Source organism: Mytilus edulis, chromosome 9 (assembly GCF_963676685.1).
Source record: "Mytilus edulis chromosome 9, xbMytEdul2.2, whole genome shotgun sequence".
Lineage (NCBI taxonomy): Eukaryota > Metazoa > Mollusca > Bivalvia > Mytilida > Mytilidae > Mytilus > Mytilus edulis.
Window position 1 is genome coordinate 42,926,079 of NC_092352.1, and position 19,140 is coordinate 42,945,218.

At 31.1% G+C, this 19,140-nt stretch overlaps 1 protein-coding gene across 1 annotated transcript; it reads right to left on the reverse strand.

The window, feature by feature from the left end:
• Window positions 1-545: 545 nt before the first annotated feature.
• Window positions 546-13,386, reverse strand: LOC139488400 (uncharacterized; the record flags this gene model as incomplete). Its single annotated transcript, XM_071273955.1, is given in 5 exon segments — window positions 546-964; window positions 2,974-3,070; window positions 5,203-5,266; window positions 6,383-6,677; window positions 12,832-13,386. Coding segments are annotated over 5 exon segments (978 nt in total). The 3' UTR covers window positions 546-601.
• Window positions 13,387-19,140: the final 5,754 nt, after the last annotated feature.

Here is a 19,140-nt window from a genome sequence, read left to right on the forward strand (position 1 = left end):
ACCCCTCCCCTTTAAAAAAATGTCTCGACCGTGTTTACAAGTGTGATAACAGACGGACAGACAGTCCAGTAATAATGTTTCAGAAATTCTCGAAAATTTTCAGAAAAACTTTTACAGATACACATGTATTCTTATTGGCATGCGGCATACATAAAGCTGAAGAGAAAGTTGATCAGGATACGAAATGATTGCAGTACTTAATTTTTTAATCAATTCAACGTGAAATGTCGAGTAAATACATGTAATAAGAATATTGTATGATAGAGAATCATTTTCATTTACTTTTTATATTTTTTATATATCTTCTGTAGCTATATATAACCGCCAAACCGAATGTATATATCGTAATGATAATCAGACGTTTTTGTCTTTGAGACGATCCCTCCATTTAACTGTAAGCTGTAGGTGTCATTTGTCGGTGTCGAGAGTTGTTGAAAAGGTCTATTAGCAATGCTACTTGAAGATGTACACGAGTCTTTTCAAGAAGTTATATACAAAAATAGTACATTTCCATATAACAAAAAGGTAAACTCTTGCAAAAAATGTTCTCATAACAGAAAAATATTTATTAAATTAAATTAATTAAAATTTATTAAAACTGTTATTGTTTTTTTTCAAAAGCAGTCAGAAATATCCAAGATACTAATATAATAATAAAACATTGTACTAAGGCCACATCAGGATTGTCTTTTACTGAATAAGAAGCTACTAACAGACCAATTAATTTTTGTATGACATTATACCATGAAACATAACGTACATTCTTGTGAAGCTGATATTTGAAGAAGTAACGCATAGCTGCGGCAAATGATAATAACATATAAAATATGAACCAGTCAGGGTGAAACTTTATGTGTGGTGATCCATTCTTCATGCTGAATAACATAAACATAAACTTGATGTACGCAAACCAAAAATACAGCAACAGGATTACAGCTATTACCTCCATTTTGAACCAGCTGAGCTATTAAATAAGTAAAAAAAGAATTTATTTTTAATAAATTTGGTAAGGTTTGTCTGCATAGCGGGTTGACATCGAATATGACAACTGTCCAAACGCTTGATACTATAGTATTCAATAAACATTCGCAGTCCGATCAGCTGTGACTGTATAAAATTATCAACAGGATTCCTATCCGAACGGGTCTTCTTTTTCTATTCCAGACCAATGCCTATTGTGTATTTATTTAAAAGGCATATTTTAAAAATCCAAGTTGAAGAGTCAAGTTCCTCCCAATTCCTTATCATAGTAGCGGCAATTAAATGTGCTAGAATTTGCAAATTTCTATATTTATCCCCAAAATGTAAACAAGGGACATGCTCATTGAAACTGAAACAAAATTGATATTGGATGTAAAGTAAAAGCTATTGTATTTCTCATACACTTTATTTTATATTGGGATGTCACGTCCTTCAAAACAAAACGAAAAAATCAAGTAAACTTTGCAATTTTGAATCAAAGTGCCTATATCAGCAACCTCATTTGGTTTATGGAAATATGTTTTAGTTATTTGATAATGTGGTAAATATTCTGTATCCAGGTGGATTTGACAATATAATTATTATGTTTAAGTCAGTTTATAGATTATATAAGAAAAAAACGTAATCCAAAAATACAGATCATAATTCTGGACGGCGAATGTGTTCCAATTATAAATTGTAACTATGATCCCGACAACTCAGCCCCGAATTTATCTTACTAAACAAGACTTATCAGTAGATTTGTACTAATATTAGCACCACGACGGGTTACATTTGGAGCCGGATCCATGGCTTTGTGAGTTCATTATCGACTTATGATTGTGGTCGTCCCTTTAGTATACGTTGCCTCCTTTCTTTCACCATTAATAAAGAAATCTTAAAATGGAAGCTAAGATGTATTACATACTGATAAGTGTCAATTATAGTATTGTATACTTCGTGGGTTTAATCATTGTCTGTTAAAATATTCCTTAACCGAGAAAAAGATCCCAAATAAAACTGTATGTATTATTACAAGTACGTTTATGTGAGAGACGATTTTAATTCAGATCGATCTAAAGAGTACTAAATAGGTCATAGGAAAAGCGCTTATACACAAACGTACATATTACATACTAATTTTATGGAAAAAATAAGTTAAATATTCAAATCACTTAAATGGAAAATTAAAGTAAAACATGTACATATACTTTTTTCTGAATAATTTTTTTCATTTCGTCCAAATTTAAAAGAATTTTGCTTGGTTTCCAGACAACAATTCGTCGACAAGTTTTCCTTATGCAATTACCTCGGCGTGACCTTTCTCGTGAAAATCCGGTAATTGCAATACGCTAGTACGAAGGGAAAAACCAAATTGGAAGAGAGAGTCAACAAACGTAAACATCGCTCCGTCATTGAAAATATACAATATCTTATTGTACATGTTATACACGTGCTTACCTGAACAGTCATGCCTTTTTGTTGATTGTTTAAAAAGTGGACAATCGGTAAACTTCGGTTTCTAAGCACGACCAATAATTATCTCCCATATTTTCACAACAAAAATGACCGAGTGAAATATCTTGTTGACGATTATACGAAATGGATGAGTTAAAATTAATAACATCGTGCACAGAATACTAAGTTTATGATATATGCATGCATTGTTTCAAGAATTGGATTAACATTATTTTTCACCATTCACTTGTTTCATATGATTTTTAAGGCATACGTCCAAATAAAAACCTGATAAACCATCAGATTTAAATATGCAGCAATATTGTTAAAGCCTGAAGTTTGAATGGCTTATGCAAAAAAATCAATTCAAAATATACATGTTACTGTACATATATTTGATAGAATACTGTTTAGTGCTATAATTTACAATAAGCTTCTTTGAAGTTTTACAACACAAATGGTAAAAGAACAACCGCAAAGGACATTTTCCGTCATATTGATGATCACTTTTTTTGATAATTGTAGAGTAAAGAGTCAATGCAACTGCTAACTTACCAATTTATAAAATGTCGTCGAAAATAATCTCATTAGGAAAAAATGAACTGAAATTACTGCTAGCAGAAATGTCAGGATGAACTGGAACAGTAAATTCCTGCAATTAAAATGATACTTATAACTGTTTATAAAATCAAGTAATTTTTAACAGGGCTGAATCGTAAATACAAATGTTATTATCTTCAACACATTTTGACTCGAGCACAATGTTTTCGATACTTTCGTAGATGACCTTTATCCAAGTTGGTAAAGCAGCAGTAACTTAAGGTTCATGTTACAAGCACCGTACCTGGTATTTTGACAATCTTATCATGGATTTATTAATTTTCAACTCCTCTATGAAAAGTTAACTTTGTAAGTGGCTAGTGTACTGATAGTTGTATTCTTTTACACCTTTTGTTATTTAAATGATAAAATATGAAAAAGATAGGATTAAGATCAAAAACAAACTATTGTTATCCTTTCACAAGTGAATGAATGTACCTGTTCCTAGTTAAAATCTCGACAGTCGTATGTTATGGTAAATAAAAACCTTTTTGATTGTTATTTGAAAAGTTTAGGTAGCAGTTGAGAGCAGATTTTTTATTGTTCTGTTTTATTTAATATAACCCTAATCAATTACATGATCTATTTTCAAAATTAATCAACGGTATTATTCTAAAACTACTTCAACAATCTATAACAAATGTAAAATATGCCAATTATGAAATAAACATAGGTTGAATAGTCCTAAAGCACATCATTTACTTTCAAATGATGTTTTATCTAAGATATCTGAAAACATTGAAACGGAAGAACAAGTGTAACATTAAAATGTATAAAGGTATATACATATAGTTTCCCTCTAAAATAACTTCTCCTGACTTTGATAACATATCTTTTTTCTGAGATCTTTCGGAACAAGAATATGTCGGGTTGTTAAATGTTATTAGACGATTGGACTTAAATGCTGTTCGGTAAAATCCTTAATAATCAAATCTTCAGTTTACCTTTTTATTTTGGATGATTTCTTTACATGCAAACAAAAGTACGTTACTTCCTTTCCTACCTAAGAGCGAATAGGATGTTCATAACACTTAAATTGAGAATAGAAATGGGGAATGCATATAAGAGACAACACTCCACCAAAGAGCAGAAAACAGCCTCAGGTCACCAATCGGTCTTCAACACAGCGAGAAATTAAGGATTTATTTATTTTAGGCTCTTGACTAGAGACAGGGGCAAAAATGTGTGTAATGTGTTTCTCAAGAAACCCTTTATACCTCTAGTCATTGTAGAAAAACAAAAACACAGCAAAAAGTGCAGTCAAAGTACGCGTCCGATGTCAGAATAGGTAACAAAAGAAGGTAAGCTCCGGACCTCTATTAAACCTATGTCTTCATCCTATTAAAATCAAGCGCAATCTCTCCGTTAGGGGTTTGGTATCATACCATCATAAAATATAAGAGAAGAACATAACCCGTGTAATGTTGAATATTCAATGATCAACTCTATTTACAGAAATTTTGTTAAAAATTTCACGTAAACGTCTCTATGTCCAGACAATCCATTCTAATGCGTCAAATCAAATATAAAGTCTAATGATTTATGTATATTATATCCACACATGGTACCTGTTATTCCATATATTAACCCCATAATAAAACCTCATATAATTCATGATAACAAATAATGTTTTACATGACTGTTAATTGGTTGCACTGGTGATGTGATAGGGTGTTCATATGTGCAACAAAAGTATAGTACATCAACTTACGAATTACTTTATTAAAATATTAGAAATACCTTTAAAGCATTATTACTGGGAATAATCGTCAAAGGTATCAAGCTTCAGATAGTTTGTGTTGTCATAAAATGTACATTAAGACGTCTTATTATCGTTGTACTATACTCTGATACGAAACGATGTAAACTAAAGAAAATAATCTGAGATGTTTCCATTCATAAAATTGTAGACCTTCAAAAGCGTATTTGCATTAAAATTGATAATTCAGGTAACGCACCTTTTTTTACGTTCTTTTGCTGAATCTAATGGTCTACAGAATCTTGAGTACTTTTGGGAAATTAATACATTTACAATGGTCATGAATCTCACACAAAAGGTCAATGGTCATGTCGCTTTGTTAAGCTTATTGAAAAACAATTGGAAATCCACTTTATTTTTTCTGTGAGAAATCAATCGCTTTAACGTTACCAGAAAAATCTTAAATTATTGTTCGTTCTTGTTACCTGCTCAAAAAGTTTGATGTCAGGTACAGCAAAAACCCAACCAATAGCTTGATATTGAAGAAACCTGAAATTATTGAAAAACAAGGAAATAATAAACATTTCAAAGTTTATTGTACTTATTACTAGTATTCAATTAAGGAATCGTTACTGTCTGAAAGTACTTTAGCCGATTTGATAAGTTAAATTTATGAGTTGTTTATGTGTTCATTTTCAGCTCGTTACATTGATATTTGTTTTACTGCCTTGAGTATTATTCAAAGTGTCTTGGAAATTCAAAATATCTCATATTGAAATAGTATCCTATAACACTCCATTGACAGTTGAATATAAAGACACAGAGGCGTGATATGATTGTCAAAGTCAACTATCAACCAGTGTAAATGCCATGTAAGTAATCCAAGTACTGAAGATCACATAGCGGTATTACAAACGAAAAAAAAATCCATAAAATAATTAGCTAGCCACGGCCAAAACATGACAAAAGAGTGGCAAAAGTTATCAAAAGAGTATCCAAAATAATGCGTCGAAAATTAAATTACAAACCCATGTCAAAAACGAAAAAAGGTCGAAAGACAAACAACTGTATAAAAAACACAAGTACAGCTTTAAAAACTAAAAACATCCACCAAAACAGCCGAAGATGAAATCGTGTTATCCGGATTTGTAAATCCTCCTCCACATGTACAACCGTAGCTATAAAAAAGACAAAATGTAAAACAATTTAAACAAGAAAACCAACAGCACAATTTTGACAAAACAGTTAACAATAAAGGAATGTATAACACACACAACAACCAACGAAGACGCCTAAACTACAGGTTCCTGACTTGGAACAAACACTTTAAGAATGCAGCTCGCTTACACATGTTTTTGAGTGTATAAAGCTCTCCCCTTACCTGAAATAGTTAAGTAATGTTTGTTGCCATTTTATACGTATTTTGATCATTTTTTTACTTTGGGTTGTGGTCTCAATGACATTTGTGTTCGTCTATATTTTCGCGGGGTCGGTGTATGTAATTTGTTGTAGTCTATAATACAAAGAAAGACCTGTCCAAAATTTTGCCATTTTAGAATAATATTTTCTGGTATCATTGTTTTGAAATGCAAATAAGCACGCATACCATAAGTATCAATAGTATCATCCCTCTAGGTAACCAAACTAGAAAAATATTATACCTACCTCTTATTGGATTTTCTAAAGATGTAAACACGTTTGTCCGAAAGGTAAATACTTCTGATCCTAATATATATAATTGTGATCCTAATAAATATACTTTTGATCGTAATGTTATTAGCCATACATTTACTGCATCAAAGGTACCTGTTGTAGATACTGGAATATTCCAATCATATTCTTCTTTTTCCCGTCCAAAAGAAGGATTTCGTTTTTTGTATCGGCTTCGACTTGCATCGTCTAAAAGTATTGTGTATGCATGAGTCAATTTGATAAATTTTTCGGCAGCAAACTCATCGCACTGAATAGAAATAATATATTTATTCAATATTATTGTCTCATAATACATTTTTGTGCCAATAACAAATGTAACAAAATATTTTCACTAACTCTCGTTTATAGAAAAGTCATACATGTGCTGTTAATTAATATTATATTGTCATTTATTCAATTGTTCAAGCCATACCAGTAGCCTCAAACATCTGAACATTTATGTTGTTTTATTTGTTACGAGATTGATACAGCAGTATCTTATATAACTGGTCAAGTTTGATTCCACAAGGTAATATATTCGAGAATTACAATTTTTAAAGATTCAAATATCATCAGGTATAAAAAAGATAGAAAATTAACATTCAAACATAAAAGTCGTATAAATAAAACTATGTACTGACGGTTTTAAGATATAAAAACATCAGAGACTAGGTTTATTGTTCTGTGCGTCAGGCGTGCATTTCGTCTACAAAAGAATCATCACTGACGCGCAAAACATTAAAGTTCAAAGGCAAAATAAAGTACATAAATGAAAAATATTGAGGGGCACAAATTCAGTCTGGTTTCGAAAAATATTAATTCTTGAAAATGTTTTAAAAAAATAATGAAAAATGCATTCGTTATGGTCAATAGTAGAAACATTTCGTATGCGACTTTTTCAAAAATTAATACTTTAAGTTAAATCCCTAGATTTATCCCTTTGATAAACAGCATCTTCCAAGGAATCAAGCTAATACACAACCAAGTATTCAGAAAATAATTATATTTAGTACACAAAAAAGACTGTCGAAGAAAAGATATAGAATGAAATTCAAAACAGTGTGGCTGTGGCCATTGATTGACACATTAAATTCATCCATTGACTGGGACAATTTACGTGAACGTTTGTATGTAACGACCACTGTTCACGACGTACCTACGATAGACATTTAAACTGTGGGGTCACCAAAGGTTTCTTAACGCCTTTAATTATAAAATAATTCGAAAAAATAATCAGGAATAACCTTTATGTTTTGATTTATATAATTTATATAAATCAAAACATCGAGTTATTTCTGATTAATTTTTTCGAATTACTTTAATAAGGTGTTGAGAACCTTTGGTGATCCCATAGTTTAAGTGTCTTTAAAAAGTACATAGTGAGCAGTGGTCGTTACATACAAACGTTTACCTAAATTGTCCCATTCAATTGATGAATTCAATGTGTCAATCAATGGCCACAGCCACACTGTTTTGAATTTCATTCTATATAGTTTGAACATTATCTTCTTTTATATAGATGTTAAAAGATTTCGTAAATGATAAATGATTATAATTCCATAAAAAAGTGTGATTTTCAAGGTTAATTACCAATAATTGTTTTAGCATTTTTATGCAGGAATTTGGCGGTTTTTTTTCTGGTAAATACATATTTTGTTTAAATGTGTCATTCTAGGGTTCTAGAATTTTCTATTTGTTCAATTATTTTAACAATTGTCTAATTCAGACTATAAATATGTCAAGGAATTTCATCTTTATATGGTTATATTTTTTTTAAATGAAAGAAAAAAATGTCAGGGCTAATTTCAACAAGATTTTGACAAATGATACATTGACCTCTACCCTATCCATTTTTTTTAAAGACGAGTCAGGTGATACAAGTAAGTTCGGAGTAACACAGGACTATCTCCTTTTTAGAAAAAGTATCCCTCAGTTAACCATCTATTTAAATTTATGTCCATTTAGTTTAACTACTCTCAAAAATTTTGATATCTTTTGTATATACTTCCTGAAAATAGTTCAAGAAAAATATTTTTCTGAGAACAATCCAGGTGTCGACAAATTTACCTTCATACATACTGTCACTCATTCCACAAAATCGTGATATATAAGGAATGGATGCATTATGTTTGAGCAAAAAGAAAGGAGTCGGACAAAGGAACACTAGTAACCAAAATGATAATCTAGTATTTGTCATTCATTATTTCTGTCGCTCAATGGTCATTGATATTTTCACTTTTTCACATAAATGAGTTTACAATCTTGCGCTAAAATGGGTTATACTTTGGCGCTTAAACGACCGATATTTTCTTTGAAAAGTCCTGTCAATGCGCTAAATTGTCACTAACCGAAACAAGGTCAGATCACAACATACATTTCAGAGAACGCTCTAATTATTCGGGGAATGAAATTATTTACAACTCTAATTGTATTAGAAAAAAACGGCTGTTTTATTTGCAACGTTCGGAGAAAACTTTAAACATTTTGTAAAACAGAGAAAATCAAAGGGATTGAAATCACTCTCGGAAAGATTTGAAGAGTAGCTGAATAATTTCAAATCATATTTAGGTATGGTGTGACAAAAAAAAGAACATTAATAATTTTCATATCATTATAAAATTGCACAACAATTTTTTTAAATTTAATTAAAAATTGCATACCTTAACCAAAATAATGTTCCCTGTTACGTATGCATGTTTCACATTTTATGTTTTAATTTCAGAAACACAAAAAAAACCTAAATTTAGATTATTCTAATAATAGACTTGAAACTTAGATCCTAATTTCTCCGAAATGTAATCTACAAGTTCAGTATTTAATAAGTCATTCGACCAAAACCGGGTCTGAAGATTGAAATAAACAATTAATTTCCCCATATGCGACAATGGTAGCCTTTTTCGAGATACAGACTTTAGAAAGTTGATTTTCTTAACGAAACCTTCCTAGAATTAAAGAAAAGTTATTAGGACAGTATTTTTTGGTCCAAAAAATATAGGTTCGCGTTGCTTTTCTTAGCGTATTTTGTACTTATCTCCCATGCCTATCAATTTTGCCCTTAAAAATACGTGTCTTGTCCTAGCGTTGAAAAGTCATCTCAGTGCCTTTAGGGCTACGGAATAATTTTTATTTTGCCTTTTGTATAAAGCAGAGTGCACGAAATCTCTAATGATAAAAAAATAACGGGCGCACATATCGACCAATCAGGATTCGCCATACTCTTAATTCTGAATACCATGTTATGCTCATAAAATGGCTGCGCCCATAAAATCTAATGGTGTATTGTAACCTATACCTGCGTCGCTGCATTCATTGGATGAGGTAACAATTATAACAAAGCATAATTGATAAATCCCATAAAGAAATGTTTTTATACAGGTGGACAATAAGTGGTAAATATCAAACAAGCAGATGTTAGAATTTCTAATTCGGTATAACTCAGCATCATAAAGCTGCAGACCGAATATCAAATAAATCGCTTTAAGAAAAGCCGAGAAAAATTTAACGAAAATTGTCTTTTTTCGGATGGACGCAATCGAGCAGGTACAATACCAGTTTTGCTTTTGGTGCCGCTGGTAAAAAGAATCTCAGCTGTAAAAATTGAAACTAAGACAGAATAAGAAATTGATTTCCTTGACTCTTTAGACCCGTAAAACATATGGCAAAATTTTGGGTACTTTGCTAATTAGCAAATCGGCCATTTTGCCTTACCATGACGGTAGCCATTACAATAGGATTATATATGCCCCTTAGATAAAATTGGGAGTATGCCAATTCCTATGCTGTATCAACAATTTGTCCGCATATAGGTGATTTGTACATGTGTTTAGTGTTCTGTTAGTGTACAAGTGAACATTGTCTACTTTGAAAACTTACGGCCTTTTTAGTTTGAAAATTGGAAGCGTAACCGTAGTATAGCTGCTATATAAAATATCGAAAAATCATAAAAAATCATAGAAAAATGTTCCAAACAGAAATCAAGATACAAGTAGGAATTGTACATGATCTGTCCGCATACGGGTCATTATCAAAAAAAGTGCAAATTTACACGAGGTAACATTTTGAAAAATGATGTCATTGTTTAAAACATTTAAATGTGTTCCACTATTCCATAGTATGGTAGTAACGTTATTCAGAAATATGCAATGGGAAAAATGAAGAGTTCCTTCAATTTTAACAATTTAAGGTCATGCTTTCATAGAATTGTGTCAATGGTGTTACCAATTTAAAGCATACATTTAGCTACTAAATATTATTGTTTAACATCAAACAACTGTTCCAAAATGTTGTTTAGGTTAAAATTACGACTTATTGACATTATTCATATTCAAAAATAATTTCAGAATATATTGTCGTAAAAAAGTTGGTTGTCCTAATCATGGCCATGTAAATACTAAAATATGCACTTAAAATGAATATATGTGAATTGTGTAAGGTTAAATGATAATAATATATATAATCCTTCGTACACGACCTAAAAACACAAACACTTATATTCATGAATGAAAATAAAACAAATGTCGCATTTTTATATATTAACACCACTGACCCTTCAGTTACTCCAATGACACAAAAGTATCACCATTGACATCACATTTCAAATTTTACCTTTATTAAGTTCTGAACACAGAGCCAAAAACACCGAGCAAAAGAAAAAGATAAAAAAATAATTCTAATGCTAAAATATCTCAAATTATGTAACATAACATCAATAACTAAAAATGTCAATAGTGTCATTGGTGTTACATGTACCAGCGTACATCAGTTTGTGAAAACCTTGTATATGTAATACATGATATTGTTAAAACATTGTTAAATAAGTATTGTTTTTCGTAAATAATATGATGTTTGAAACATCATATTATTTACGAAAAACAATACTCTTGTTACGCATGAAAGAAACACAAAACAATGCTGATTGTCATGATATATTTAGTGGTGTTACTAAACTGGTCAATGGTGTTATTTTATCAAAATGGTCTCACCATTGACAGTAACACCAATGATTTAAGGAGTATTTTAAGATTTAGTTACGAAATAAGTGCTCCATTCCCCTATTCTATATGTTGTTTCTGGTGCATGTTTCTATAATCAATATATTTCATAATTCAAAGTCCAGGAAATGTTTTCAAAAAAATGATTTGTATAAGGGTACACCATGGACACTATTTTCAATTATGATATAGCTTTTACTTACTTTTAAGATTTTTTCACTATATTTTCAACATAATTGTTTGGGGTTTATTTTGCAAAACATACTTACAGGTAATATTGCTAAGGGAGAAACTGTTTTAAATGCCCAAATCTTGCGAAAGATAACTCTTATCCTACTAATTTGTCCTTTGGTTACACCATTGACTTAAAAAATGTAACATTTCCTTTTGGTGAAATTTTTTATTATAAAACCAACATACACCTCCTAAATCATTAAAAAAAATGTTTGTATGTATCAAATGCAATAAAAAGTGATAAATCAAAGTGATAATCTCCAAAGGTTTCAGAAAACATTAAGGATGTTTTTATAACTTTTCATACTGTAAACTGTATATTGTGTATCACAAAACATTCATATCTAACATATGCAAGTGTTATTTTGATATATTTTCATGTCTGTGACTTAAAAAGACCCAATAACATAGTTTTGCATGTTTTTTTGAGAACTTAAATGACCCATATAGGTTGAATTTTAAAGTTAAATAATTTCAACTTACCTGCTATTTAAAGTTTTCGGTCAATAGTTTAAAAACATGATGATTTCAAACATCCCAATTCGTAAAAAGTCAAATACTCAGCATGTTCCCTTAGAATTACACAATATTTTTATAATATCCGCCAAGGGAGTTTTCAAAAACACAATAGTTTTAGACCCATGACGGAAAAGGACTGGATTATCCGCAAATTTGATAGAATTTATATTTTCAATCTTAAACTAAATGAAGTAAATTGATCAAAAGGGCCAAAGTCACGTGGTGCAAATCTTATGAATAATGTACCCTTCATTTTGCCATATGAAAGCATTCAGACGGCTTATTGTTAAAGGTAGTAGTCCACTACGGTGACATGTAGTTAATTGTTAACTTCTACGTCATTTGGTGTACTTTAGAGAGTTGATATAATTGACACTTATCTAGTTCTTATCTTGATAAATATACAGATTATTCGTACAACAGTGGTGTGCATTATATTTTCTTATTACCCCTAATTAAGAAACATAATCTTAAGTATAGATTTTACGTGCTTGTTATTTATCTGCTTATATTTATCTACGTTTGTTTATGTTTATAACGATGTCACATGCCAGTCGGTGATTCTTGTCATTCGGCAACTATTCTAAATAGCTTTTAGTCAATTCGGCTGGTAGAGCCCGTTTATAAATCATCAAAGCCAATAAGCAATGTAAACGAAAGTATATAATACATATATACCTGGTTTTTGTCTGGGTGTATTCTTTTCGAGATGGCTCTATACGCCGACTTAATTTCACGTTTACTAGCTGTTCTGGTTATTCCCAATACCTTGAAATAATTTTCTTCTCCGTGACATTTTACCAGTAGTAAGAATAGAACAATTGTGAACATAAACATTGTGTCTGTCAATCATTGAGGTTAAAATATATTCTTCCAAATTTTCAAGTGTGTGTTCATTATGAATTAGACGTAATTAAAGATCATTGATTTATAAAGGTAATGTTGGAGAAACGAAAGTGAAACTAAAATATCTATGTAAACCTTAAATCCAAATATATCAGTAATTGATTAAATCTGTTTCATCTTTGTTATGCAGGATGACAATCATGTGTGTCCTCTGAGAACTGGTTAAATCGAGTTTTGGTTCAATAAATAAAAACGGAAAATGCCTTCGTGTAACCCGTTTGGTATTGAATTTCCCCTCCAAACCGAGAACTTATATAAGATTCACCATGAAAAAAAATAAACTGCTGTTTGATAACCGTTTCTGTTCTGGATTTTAACATGTATATATGTGTACATTGCAAAATAGAGTAGTTTGTCTGTTGCGAAGAACCTTCTTTTGCAAGTTCTTATTGTAAAAAAGATTTTGTCATTATATTGATTATGACATTATGCTATTAATAAAACAACCCAATTCTAAATTTAACGTTTAAACCCAATAGTTATCAGTGCATTTCCGAAATGTCGTATTAATAAGTTCGATGAAATTCAATAAGCTGACTTATTTTTTATATATCACGATATCTTGTTTAACAATCCCCAAGCAGAGTAAATGAGGAAAAAGACATCAAAACTGCTAAGATGACCCTTTGTCGAAAATAAAAGACACTTATTCAAATAAGTCATAATTGAACACAATTGCCACTTTTTAATTAAAGCGTATTCTTACTTTCGAAATTTGTGAGTCTTTTGTTTATTAAATCAAAAATTCTGTAATTTATCCTTGGAGAACTTAGTTGGTTGTTATATGTAGCTTTGATGCTTTGGCTAGCTTTCAGAAACTTTAAGATCGATATTCTCTGTTCTCTTTCGTTTGTTAATGAATTTTTGTGCTTATTGCCTACCTAAATTAGTAGTAACTATCCTTGTTTAGCAAACTGTTAATATATCAGGCTGTTGTTTCTTCATTTCAACTATGTCACATTTTTTTCTCTTTTTATTTGGTACATGTTTACTAGGTTTTGCAACTTGTCAAATACCGTCATTTGACCTGTATAGTTTTTATCATTTTTGTCCCTTATCTTTGGGTCGAACTTGAGAGGTTTAGCGCTATAAAACCAGGTTCAATCCGCCATTTTCTACATTTTTAATTGCATTTGCCAAGACAGGAATATGACTGTTGTTGTCCATTCGTTTGATATGTTTTATGCTTTAATTTTGCCATTTAACACTGGACACTTTAAATTTGCAAAACACTCATTTGCAAATCCGCCGCCGCCTCAAATAAGAGGTACAGTGTCATGTATATAACCAAAATGTGCGGAAATACATGGGATTCAATAATTTCATTGAGTTTCTACTGTTACTATTATATTTATTTTGCTATTTGATTTATAAAAACATGGGATTTTCAATATCCCATGGGACAGGGCAAAATCCGATGGGATCGACAAAATCCCATGGTATTTTGGTAAAATCCCATGGGATAATTGTAGTCCCATGGGATATTTTTTGTTTTTGGTTGTAAATTTTTATAAGATGAATCTTTTTAATTGAATATCTTTTTTTCTTTGGAAATGTTAATTCAACATATTGTTCTATAACTGTTCAAAACTTCACTTTTAAACAACAAAGCAGATAATGTAAGTATCAACATATGTTTATTTATGAATTATAGAATACTTTTTCGAAACACAATTATTTTCCATTTGAAATCTTTGAAAACTCTATTATTAGGCTTAACATACTAGTAGCTGTTTAAGTAAAAGTATTTTTTCACAATATCCCTCCACTAAAAACAATAATAGTTTCTTATCATCAAGCATTGTGTGATTGTATAGTCCACTTTTTGGTCATTCAGCACATAACATTGATATTATTGTGGTTTCAATATCTGTTGGTATTTAAAAGAAGTCCAAATCATTGACTGAGTGATGAAAATAATAACTGATCCAACTTTTGTCTTTGAATTTATTCTGGTCTTGTTTCTAAAATGTTCTATGTTTTCTCCATGTATTCTAGGTGATGAATTTCAATCCTTCTGAAAAAGAACCAATAAAAATAGCTATTCGGTATGGATTTAACTGATTGCTAAAGGTTGTCTGTTTACTTTAATTTTTTTTATTTAGGGACATCGCCACATGCACCTGTTTCTATCAACGGGAAGGTCGACTATCAATATGTAATATATATGGATAGTCGACCTTCCCATTGATAGATCAAAACAAGTACCTGTGCACATCTCTCCTCGGTCCTTCTTCTTTTAAGCTTATTATTTAGGGAAAGAAAGACAATTATTCTATACACATTAGCCGTTTTAGCTATACAAAACTGTTGGAAATGTAGGTTATACGTTAATAAGACAGCAACCAAATGACAAAGACAAACTAAGGACATCCAGAAGGCAACATAGTATAGTATAGTTTTCAACAATATAGATAGATGTCTATGTTTCAGACCATATGAGTATTTGTACCGTACGCGTACTTTTTCAAAATACACGACATACGTCTGACTGTTCGCGTACGGTCTGTCAGATTTAAAGAAGTTGGTCAAGTTTTAATACAAATAAATATATTACAGATCAACATGACATAAATTTCGAATTGATATAAAAAGTTCAATTGTAATTGGAATAAAAACTTATTGTTTTGACTATTTTAATAGGTCGCGTTAATTTAATCTGGTAAGCTCCTGTATTTAGCATGAAATTCAATATTGCTCACTGAATTGAAGCCGACAAAATGTGGGTGAAAAGTTTCTAGAAAATTTAGGATTTTTTACTAGAAAAAAACGTCAAAACAGCTGTTTCCTTGTGAGACAACAGATCAATTTCTAGTTTTAATATAAAAATAAAATTTGATATAAACGATACAAAAACATTTAATCGCTATTCTCCAAATAATGTAACAATTTAGGAAATAAAGGAAAAAGCCTAAATGTAAAAAAAGTTAAAAATTGGAAATTACCAATTTTTAACTATATACATAAACGCGTATTTCCCGCTTTACGTAACACTACAAGAAACTTTCCTAGGAGCCGTGGATTGCGAAATATCGTCTGTATATTTCCAAAATATTTACGTAAATTGATGGCGTCGTGTGTTAAAACTTTTATTGGCCAATCAAATCGGTATATATTATTTAATATTCACGGTTGGGAACCCCTTTAACCCGAACTCCTGCGTTGTAAAAATTACATGCTTTGCATATTCTTTAGCTTTTATATATTTAGTAGTCAACCCTTTTTGTTGGTTGGTTGTAGCATAATATTCTCATGCACCGACTTTTAAAACTCTACTTGTGGATACTCTTATAGTATTAAGCATTTTATCCCATTAATAGGCGCTTGAATACCAGATATTTATTTGGAATAACCCAAGATATATGAGGTTGTGAATGAGGTTTACAGATAAAGAGAATAATGCCCCTCCCCCCCCTCCCCCCCCCCCCCCAAAAAAAAAGAGAAAAAAGAGAGAGAATATAAAGTAAAGTTGACAAAATACAATGTAACTAAACTCTGCGTTTGCTGCATACCAAATTAAATATTGATATACGTATATCATGTGGAATGAAATGTTGAACTGGTCCTTATCAAAACTGGTTCAATGATTTTAGCCATGCAAATTATGTTCATTAATAAGCATCGGTCCACTATTGCAGACTTAGTTAACCTTAGTACATCCTTCTCCTATATTGTGTCAATAATAATTACAACAAGTTATATATATAGCACGCCTTTTACGAATTAACTTATTTAATTCACGAAAAGCGTAGCTTTGAGTTGATTAAATATATTAATGAGTAAGGCGTGTCTATATATGATTTGTAACATTAATTGGCTACAGGGTTAGGGTTTAACCTTTAACACATGTTAAAGGTTAAACCCTAACCAATAAAACATTTCTGCACTTTTAGATACGTCAATCAAATAGTGGCTTGATACTATAACTGATTTCAGAAAATTAGTGTCAGTTGGATTTGTTTGTACGATACTAAAAGGTACGTTTAAAATTCAAAGAATTGTTGCCGTTTGATTCATACTCGATAGTCATTTATTTTTCTTCCCAAAAATTCTTGAAAAAGGGTGTGTGGTTGGGACAAAAAAAAAGGAGGGGGGGGGGGGGGGGGGGGGGGGGTTAATGCAAAAATTTATTCTATGATTGTTTGCAATCAAAACATAAAAAAAGACTTGTAGTTTCAAAGGACGTTGTGATAAAAAGGAAACATACTCCCTAATACCAATTATAAAGGTAAATCAAACTGTTCTTTCGTTCGCCAAAACTAGGGAAGATCGGTTAATTGATTGCGTGTCGAATTCATGTAAGGTCCAGGGACAAATGTTTGAAGCTTGTCCAATACACGAAAATAGAACTTTATGTGGGGGCCCGGGGGGGGGTATGTTTCCTATTCTTATAAAAAGATATTCTCATCCCAGATTTTATGAACAGTTTTTTTTATTCTGGTCAAGCAGATGACAAAAAATAAATTCTGAATCCAGATTTTCCCCATACCTAAAAAATTTGAAAGCGTTGAAAAACTAAATAAGATTGATCGCGCTTTTTGCGAAAACAAATTTCCGACTGAGACAAAAAAAACATAGCCCCCATGAAGTTCAAATGGTTGCTCCCTAATTACTACCCCAAGGAGGTGGAGCTAGACCGTGCATTAACAACTTTTGAGATGGTAGTTAATGCACTGGTTTAAGCTCCTCCCATTCTTTGCTTTTCAAACGAGAAGTTCTCTACGGCGGGATTGGGAGTGAAATAACTAAAAACTCATTCAGTTAACGCACTCTGCTAAAAATAACCAAGTTAACTCACCAGGAGATCAAAGGAAAATTTACCATTCATGTTACAATGAAATTTCGTGAAAGAGTTCTCGATTTTTGGAACGAAGCATGCACAAAAAACAGAAACAGTTGAAGAGCTATCAGACCAAACAGAACCGAATAAATAGCCAAATCATGCAGACGAAGATCAACTTTGTCTAATGGAGTTGAAACCTTAGTTTCTTTATAATTTCAAAATTTATGGATAAAATGGAGTCGCAGAATACAAACGTCTCTTTCGCCGGAATGATTCCTACGTCCTCAGTTTCATATTTGAGAGATCCATAATACATTCCAATTTAAAAAAAAAACACAAAAAAAACAATATATTTTATATATAGATATGGAAGACGAATGCTCGGAGACGGATGACATTGTTTTTGATTTTTTGGGGGGTTGGGGAAAACCTATTTTTCTCTCACTACGAATTAAAGTTAAAAAAACAATTAAATCCTTCAAAACGATTATATTGATAAGCATTTTTTTTCTATATTGGGCTATCAATAATAAATCTAACCTGTTCTGGTGATAATTTTTTTACTTTGTCAGATTCCAGATAACTCTTTATGTCGGATAACTAATAATGCTGTATATGTTATAAAACTTTATGCTCAGCGCTAGCTTCTCATTACTATTTTCTCAAATATTACAAGCTAGATAAGATCAAATATAACTAATTTCATCTAATCTACTGCTTAAATAATTTTTATTGTTATCCCATATATCAAAATTATTACAAATAAGCTAAGTTACAATATTTATATTTTTCTGTGTTTCGTTTCAATCAGAAATTTAACAAAATTGATAATGCTGAAAAGATAAGAATGGCTAAAAGAATTACAGAACAAAGAAATGCAATCACCCCCCCCCCCCCCCCCCCCCCGACCCCTCGTTGCCCCTAAACTAAACCCTCACTGTGTCGGATAGTTTCGTTGAATATATTTGACTGTATTTGCCTCCAAAAAGAATATTGGTACAAAGTGTTGTTAATATAATTTTAAATTACTGACGAGGTGAACACAAAGAAAAATATTGCTTGACTCACGGTAAAGTTTGCTATGTATTCTAACCAAATAAAAATCGTAAAAAAAATCATTTGTGTTTAACCCATTCAATAATGAAAAAGAACCTCCCTAAAAATATGGCCAAATAAACAATTAAACTTCGGACATTTCTGCATCTTATGGTATCTATTTTATAAAAATCACTCATAGACTTACTTGGTAATATTTTTTTGAAAAGTACCGATTTTAGTTGAAATGATCGGACATTTTT